The 8,806-nt window shown below is 32.8% G+C and overlaps 1 protein-coding gene across 1 annotated transcript; it reads right to left on the bottom strand.

The window, feature by feature from the left end:
• On the bottom strand, positions 1 to 2,455 carry LOC107959142 (probable protein phosphatase 2C 24). The gene is made up of 4 exons (XM_016895129.2): positions 1,598 to 2,455; positions 1,184 to 1,489; positions 679 to 784; positions 1 to 587 (listed from the first exon to the last, which is right to left on the bottom strand). The coding sequence occupies exons 1-4, from the start codon at positions 2,090 to 2,092 to the stop codon at positions 244 to 246; spliced, it is 1,251 nt and encodes a 416-aa protein (XP_016750618.2). The 5' UTR covers positions 2,093 to 2,455; the 3' UTR covers positions 1 to 243.
• Between the last annotated feature and the right edge of the window lie 6,351 nt (positions 2,456 to 8,806).

The following is an 8,806-nucleotide window of genomic DNA, read 5'->3' on the forward strand; positions in this document are numbered from 1 at the left end:
TGAAGCAAGAAAACTGATCTAACGTTTTCATTTTACTAGTATTTGTTTGTGTTTAAATTTTTTTTCCAACATTCACCCCACTATTTTCAACCCTCTCTCTCTTCTCCTTAAAAAAAAAAGCTAAACTTAAATCAAAACAAAGAAATACCCCCCAACTTTTTTTTTTTTCAGTTTTCACTACCAAGTCCCGACCAACTAAAAAGAGAATTAGAGAGAGAAAAACATTGAATTTTCAGACGCCTATTACGTGGCTCTCCTTAGATCCACCACGACTACGCTAACATTGTCCGTACTATGCCTGGCCAACGCCAGCTTTGTCAACAACATGGACGCATCAGCGCACGCCTTGTCCGAGATCTCTCCTCCCATCATCGACCCTACAACCGCCTCTCCTTCCGGCGACAATAGCGGCGCCTGTACATCACACTTTCCCCTCAAACACATGCGCGCCACCCCGCATGCAGTATCATTTGATACCACGTCCCATAAACCGTCACTCGCCAGAATCAAACATTCGTCCTCTGCCGTTCGATCAGTAACTGTAACCTCCGGCTCACAGCTCACGTAGGGTTTCAAGTAATTATCACCTGTGGCGTAGACAATGTTTTTCAAGTTAGCGGCGAACTCCTGATGTTAAATAGAATGAAAGTTATGATCTGCCTTTTAAATAAATTTTACCTATGGCTCTTGACATCGCGAGGACTCCCAGAACTCGAGGACCATCCCAAAAAATAACCCGACCTCCCGCTTCTTGGATCCGGTTCAGCTCATCCGGACGATCCGGCTGTTCACACGTAGGGGAGAAAGGAGGTTTTATTTACTTAATATCATATTATAGTAAACAAAATTCCAAATATTTCTTCCAAATTTTGGCAGTTAAAACATCGAAACAAGTCCAAACCATCAGATTAAGATTATCTCATTGTTTCCGCATGATATGCATGAGCAGTGCACCTAATCTATGTTCTACATTAAAAAGAAAAGAAGATATTTTCCGGAGAATATCTTATTCCTTAAAGCTTGTTGTTTGGTTAACCAGAAAAAGAACCAAATTTTTGTTATCAAGAAAGAAATACGGATACAGCTAAGAAACATTTTCTTGTAAACTGGTAGGATTTATCAGGCTTCAAACAATTAGAACTTTTTTACGTTAAATTAACAGAGCTAACTACCGAGTGCTAACCTTATGATCGGACGATAAAGCAACAGGCCTGCCGTTACGACACAAAACAGCTCTCGAATCACCACAGTTAGCAACAACAACTTTATCAGGCGTTACGATAGCGACAACAGCTGTAGATCCAACCGCATCACACTCGGGTGACTGTAACTCGCATCGGCAATTAGCACCATCCACGCTCTCGTTCCACTTTATCACTTCCTTATCCATGCGCGTGAAGCTACGCTCCATAGCACCTTTCCATTCCTCCTCACTGGCTAACTCTTCTTTCACCAGCTCATGTAAACGCTCTCTGCACCTCATCGCCACCTAATAAACAGTAACCAAAACCGCCAAAAGCATATTCAATTTCTTCAGAGATTAAAAAAAAACCAACAGAACATCTATTTTTAACTTCTAAATTTTAGAGTCTCGTACATGAGAGCAACCGTGACCATCATAGACGCCAAAATAGTGGCAGCCAATGGCGGCAGAGTCCTGGCCTTGACGATGGAAAGACGGATGAATAGCGACGGCGTCTTCCATGTCTCTTCTCCTACCACAAACCGAAGCAACACCGAATTTAGGATGTAACTCTGAATCGATTTCAGGTATCAAAAGCGAGGGACTCGAGTTACTTTTCACTATTGTTCCTTTTGTTTTTAGTCTTCCATTTTTAGGTTTAACAGTTCGCTTTTTTCCGTCCTCATAGGAGGCACAATTTTCTACAGCGTTTTCACAGTCCAGAGAAAATGATGCTCCGTAACCTTGCAGGTTCTTGCGTTTCCGGCCATTCTCAGCTTCAGATGGAGCCACGTCGACGATTTTAATTCGTCTAATCTCCATCCTACGCCTCCTTGCTGCACGTGAACTCGGCTCGCGCGGTATTGATGCTTCGCCTTCGCTCACAACTCCGTAACAGATCTCCGCCATAGCAAGGACTAGAACCACACCATTATTATCGTGAAAATCTACGATAATATCAAAAGATAAAACTTCTATTCCTAATTATCGCTTTTTTTTACCTAAAAAGAAAAAAAAAGGAACGAAAGAAAAAAATCAACGCAAAATCGAATACGAAAATGAAATAGAAAAGGACAGTCGCGCGCTCTACAGAGGGAGGCATTTAAACTGAAGAAGGTTTGGGTATGTGAAGGAGCTCCATTTTGGGTTGCCACGGGCAGCTGCCCGATATCGTCCCGGGTAGAGCAGAAAACAGGTAGTACTCTATTTTGTACCGTGACGTAGTGCTCTTGCCCCTAAATGAACTCATCTCCACCGCTGATCTCACATCTCTTGCTCTTTCAAATCGACCACGTGTTTCTTTTAATCGGTACCTTCTTACATGATCCAATCAGATTTCAACAGCGCTCTTCAAGGAGCTTCCTTTCCTGACACGCATGTGGTCCTCCCCGAAGATTGTTTTATTTTTAATCTTCCCATTTTGAACTCTTTTTAAGACGCGAGAGAGAGGGGATTAAAGAAAAATAAAAAAGAATTGGAGTTGCTATCCACGTGTCTTCATCGTGGAATACGAGATAGAGCATGATTTTTTCTCTCTCACTCAAAATTCCAACTTTATTCCGCTTAGGGTGTCGTGGGCCAATCAAACCCATCTACGTATCAGTTGATGATTTTGACTTGTGGGTCCCATGTCCATATAGTTGACGCCTGTGTAGATTAATATCAAGAGCCCGGTTTGGGTCATCAATCTAGAACACGTGTCTAACCCGACCCGAATCACGACTTTAATTTAAAAGGTCGGTCCACAGAATTTATTATTTTTACAGTTTTGGCCCCCCAAAAGGAAGAGGAAGAGACTCTTTACCGTACACAATTATAAAGGGGGAGCATATTTTCAGGTAGGCAGCAACAAAATCACACAAACTGGATTCTGCTGGACACGTGGGGAATATGGATTGGAAAACGTGTGAATGAGAGAGGGGAGAGTAAAGGTCGCGTAGGGACCACAGTGAGAGAACCCTTGGAGATGGGTACACGTGTAAAATCAAGCTGGCAAGCAAAACTTGTAGTAACTGAAGGGAGGTTTGCATGAAGTCGACACTTTGAAGAAAAAAAAAAGGTGAGGTTGCCACGTGATTGTTGGGAGTTAACATGTAAAAGGAAAATGGTAACCAGAGTTTAGTTATCATAGAACCACGAGTAGGAATGTATGGTTAAATTAGGTTGGGTTTGGTTTCAAAGGCCTAACTTCTCTTGTTTGGAAATGAAACTCCACCGAATTCTTACCTCAAGATGAAAAAAAAAAAGGAAAAGAGACAAATGGCCTTTGACAGAACAGAAGAAGATATTAATGAGGAGAGACTTGTTTAATATTTGTTGTTTCGTCTTTTCTCCTAGGGGAACGAAAAGGAGTGCCGCGTGGCTAAAAGGGTTTGAAAGGGAAGATAGATACGTGGAAAGAAGAAGATGACACGTATAGGGGTGGGGAGTAGGAAGGGGGAAAGAGGGCAGGAAAGGGTGTTATGGTTTGATGGAAAATAAAGACAAAAGTTTTGATGAGTTGAGGTAGGGGAGGGATTACGTGGTAAAGGGTGGGGGGGAATGCATGATTTTGATTACATTTGGCGCTACCGATCTAAACTTGCATGCATGCTTGCATGAAGAATAAAAAAGGTGGGGTTGTAGGGTTTTGCACTTGACACCTTGCATGTTATATCTGGCAACCTCGAACAAGCGGATTTTGCAGGGTTTTGGGGTTCCTTTTCTTTCTTTATATTAAATGTTTGTAGTTTTATATCATCTTTGACGCTCAGTTCCCTCGAGTTCGAGAGACAAAGCTAGTAGGCAATTAAGCTTTTAATACTTTTTTTCTTTTCCAAAAATCTAATGTTTCATCATTGTAATTTACACATTTCTAGGAGACGTGACCATGCATTTAGGATTTGAAATTTTGTAGAATGGAGTAGTTAACAATGCTGAACCCTTAATTAATTAATGAATTCTTATAGTTTATTTGGATAGTTGCAAATCCCAATAAAGCATTTATGTACTCGAAAGTTTTCCCATTTGATGATTATGTGCCCGAAAGTTATGTTAATGACTTGTTTTGAGAAAGTGATAAAAGAGTACTATTCATCAATTAAATGGCCATCTAAATCATTAATGAGGTTAATTTTAGTAATTTTGAAATTATATATTAACTACAAGAAATATGTATTCAGATTTAATTGCGAAAATATAAAATAATCATTAAAAACGTTAAATTAAAATTTATTCATACATATTAAAAAAACAAAATCATTGAAACCATATTTTATACAAATTTATATTATAAATAGCAAAAATATTTCTATTTAATAATTATATTTATATTGAAAATAAATTGTTAAAATTGAGACAAGTACCAATTATAAATATCTTGGTTTTGAAAAGAAAATAATATAATAAAATTAATCAAGGGTAAAAAGAGAATTGAAGGCCAGTGAGGTGAGTTTCCTCGCTAGTAGACATCCAAAGGGCTACTGTGTCGAGATTGAAAAGAAAAAATTCCATTACAAAATTGTCAAGGCTTCATCGCATCATCACACCAGTGAGATAAATGACCTTAAATATATATATTCATTTAAAAATAAGCACTACTAAAATAGATACAGCTTATTTGTAATTAATTGTAAATAACTATTAGTATTTCATCAAGAAGAGGAGATTTGCTTACATCAACATAAAATTGGTTGAAATTTTAAAATAGTTAGAAGCACGTACGTAGTTAAAAATAATGTGATAACGTTACCATGATATTGATTAATGGCACGAGGGTTGTCGTCACATGATTCAATTCTTCAACCAGCATTTATGCTCTCTATTGGTTTGTCAATAAATTATAAAGTTTTAGGTAGGCAAGTGACGTGTCACTGAACTTTTGTTAATTTTATGTAACTAAATGTTTTTGTTTTCTTACTTGTTATCGCATGTGTCATAAAGGCACTTGTCCTAAAAATCGGGTTGCTTACATACATATATATTTTAAAAAAGTGAAAACTCTTATATGGGCACCTGTTTAAAATAAGTTGATATTCTATTATATTTTGAATATTGTATATAAAAAATAAAAAAAGTTCATTCAGGGATCAAATTATAAGAATTATGAAAATAAAATGTTTGGTATAAACCAAAGGCGAATAAAACTAGAAAGGAATCGAGGACTTTAAAGTTTAAATTCCTATCAGATAAAACCCGAAAAGGCCTTGAAATCAGGCCTCTCCCTCCATTACTAGATGGAGTAATCACTTCTTTAAAAATATCAACCAACATTATTATCCTTGTTGGCGTTTAAATGGTTGAAAACGTGGAATATTGAATGTTGTAATGAGTTAGGTTTCCTCTCTCTACTGCCTCATTAAAAGAAGAGGCCCCTGCTTAGATTGAACTTATCTGAGGCTTCCTTAATCATATGCAAATGTCACGGAGGTTGGTAACCATTTATTTTGAATATATGTGTTGATACACAATGTAACGGCTTAATTTTTAATGGTGTTAAAAACGGTGATTTGAGATCATTAAATCCAACAAGTAAGATTGAACAAGATAGTAATTTAATATTTATGAGTCAAGTAAGGATTTAGAAGAATTTGTGAAATGGTAAATTTGGTGAATTAAAAGAATTTATTAGGGTAAATGGGTCAAAAATGAGTTATCGAGACCTCAAATTTGAAAACCAAGCCATAAATATTTTTATAAATATTTATGAAGTGTCATTTAGTTAGTATTAAAGTTTGGTTGAGAAATTTTAACGTTTGGGCAATCAATTAAAAAAAGACTAAATTGTAACAAATGAAAAATTTGCTAGAAGGTTTAAATAGCTCAAGTGTTAAAATAAAGAGGATTTAAAGAAAAATTAAGCCTAAAAGTGAATAGGCTGGACGGCAAGGGCAAGAAAATCAGCAGAAAAAGAAGAGAAATAAGGGAAAAATTGGAAATTTTACAATTTTAACATATAAAATAAGGACAAAATTGAAAAAACTATAGATCTCTTCATATTTTCTCAGCCAAAACGCCATAGGAGGTCTGGTAAAACCTGGTGTTTCATATTTTTACATCATGTGAGTTTAATTATTGCCTTTTCTTGATAATTTTTATGTTTTTATAACTTTTATAATTAGGTTCACTTATAGAATTCATTAGTTTTTTATTTTGGTGGGTGAAATTGGAAGTTACCCTAGCTAAGCAAGGGAAGTTTATGATGAATTATTATGAAATTGAAGTTCTAATTTCACATTAAAGTGGTTTTATTAAGTGATTTTGATAGAAGATGGTATTTAGGACCTAATTTTAAAAAAAGTTGTGAATTAGAGGTTGGTGTTCAAATTCAGAATATCAAAGGTTGTGAAATAGTTCATAATGATAAAATAAAATGTTAATTGAGAAAATTTAGTTCAATTGATTGGTGAATTGAGTAGGGACTAAATTGTAAAAAATATAAATTTTGAGGTAAAAGTGTAATTTTGAAAATTAAAGAGCATAAATTATGAAGTAAAATAGGAATGAAATAAATGCTAATTAGTGAAAATATTTTACATTATAGAATAAGAATCCAAAGAAGAACGAGGAAAAAAAAAGTTGTAAAATAATCCCTAAATTTTAATATCTTCTACAAACTAGCCGGGTAAGTTCATATGGTTGAATTTACATGTTTATTTGTGAATGATTGAATGATATAATGTGTTATTATATATGAATTTACTGTGGGATTGTGAAAATTATGTTAAAATGAAAGAATAAGGTGGAAATTCAAATTAGAAAAAACGTAGGATTGAGTACGTTCGTATTGTGACATGTGATGAATTGACGAATAAGACCACGGTTGATCCATGGCTATAATGACCCAAAATTCACGAGCATCAAAAAAGTGCAATATCGGGCCTCCGTTTTAGTGAAATGAGTTCGTAAATAGTTATTAGAAACATTTATGAAACTAGTGGTGTGCCTAATTAGGTTCTAATTAGGTGAATTTAGCTTAATTAAGAGTAATTAATAAAAAAGAACTAAAATGAATAAAGGGTAAAAGCTGCATTGTAGTTAAAAGAAAATAAAAATGATTAAAATGGCAATTAAGTCATTAACAAGAAATGAGGTGGCGTATATGTAATAAAATCTAAGATTTTTATGTTATATTTTAATTATATAATTAATTATTTAGATATAAATTATGTTAAATTAATTTAAAATAATTATATTATAAGATTTTTATATGATAAATAAATTGAAATTATGAGAAGTGGATGGTAATGATAATGTACAAATGTAAAATACATATGTTTACATTTGTAATACATATATTTGTTATTAAATAGATATTTATTATTATAATTATTAATCATTATTATTTAATTGATATATATTATTATGAAATAAATAAAAATAAAGACAAATGTATGGTAATAAAAATATACATGTGTAATAATTATATTTGTACAATTATATATTTATTTTATTATTTTTATTTAAGTAAATAGATTTTTATTATATTAAAATATTAAAATAAATAAAATAAGGACAATTGGATGGTGATGATGATAGACAAGTGTAAAATATATGTGTGTACAAATGTAATATAAATATTTGTTATCAAATAGATATTTATTATAGTAATTATTATAATATATATAAGATATTAAGTAAATAAAAGGGGAATGAAAATAAAGAAAAGAAAGAAACAGAAGGAAAGAACAGAATAGCAAACGGGAAAGAAAGAAAGGAGAAAAAGAAAAGAAAAAGGAAAAATTAGGGATTGTAAACTTTAAGCTTTAAAAGGTAAGTCAATTAAGTCATTTTTACTTAATTTTGATGTTTTTGAAGTTTTAAAACAAGGTTTTGATAAAATTAAGTTAATATTTTGGAAGTTCATAGGTTTTCAAATATAGCTCATGTTGAACAAAAATATGAAATAGGGGTTTAATTGAATGAATTTCAAATTAGAAGTGCTAAAGGGGTTAAATTACAAAAGAAGTTATAAGTTTTATGATTGAGGGATTAAATTGAAATAAATTTTAAATTAAGGTTTTATTATGAATACTTGATAGTTAGATTGAATTTGATAGAAATTTGAATAAGAATGAAGTAAGAATTAAGTTGGTAAAGTGAATGAGTTAATTAGGACCTAATTGAAAATTAGGTGTAAATTGAATAGAAATTCAATTATTTATTATAATTAGTACTGTAATTAATGATATAATAATTTTAATTTTTATAGCTAACAAGGAACCTGAGGCATCGGCATCGAAAGGAATGGAAAAAGTTGTCGAGTAGTAATCGAATAAATCTGGGTTTGTATTACTGTAATTTAAATCTATTTACTTAAATAAAAAGTAATTAAATAAATATATTACAATGGTACAAATATAATTATTACACATGTATATTTTTATTACCATACATTTGTCTTTATTTTAATTTATTTCTTAATAATATAATATCAATTAAATAACAATAATAATTAATAATTATAATAATAGATATCTATTTAATAACAAATGTGTCGTTTCAGGTACTATGTACCGTTTTAGGCACAATGTGCCTTACTGGTGTGTTTGGTTGGATCCGTGTATCCGTCTGAGTCCGAGTTATGTTAATAGGGTTGAGTAAATGAAATGAAAAAATCGAATGAATTTGATCGATTAAACTATA

The sequence above is a fragment of the Gossypium hirsutum genome, chromosome A05, assembly GCF_007990345.1.
Source record: "Gossypium hirsutum isolate 1008001.06 chromosome A05, Gossypium_hirsutum_v2.1, whole genome shotgun sequence".
Classification (NCBI taxonomy): domain Eukaryota; kingdom Viridiplantae; phylum Streptophyta; class Magnoliopsida; order Malvales; family Malvaceae; genus Gossypium; species Gossypium hirsutum.

Excerpts from the sequence above, each read along its gene's own strand:
- LOC107959142 (XM_016895129.2), bottom strand. The coding sequence starts at position 2,092 with ATGGCGGAGATCTGTTACGGAGTTGTGAGCGAAGGCGAAGCATCAATA. Across the intron at positions 1,490-1,597 it reads ATGGTCACGGTTGCTCTCAT|GTGGCGATGAGGTGCAGAGA; the intron begins GTACGAGACTCT and ends ACTGTTTATTAG. Across the intron at positions 588-678 it reads CGCGATGTCAAGAGCCATAG|GTGATAATTACTTGAAACCC; the intron begins GTAAAATTTATT and ends TCTACGCCACAG.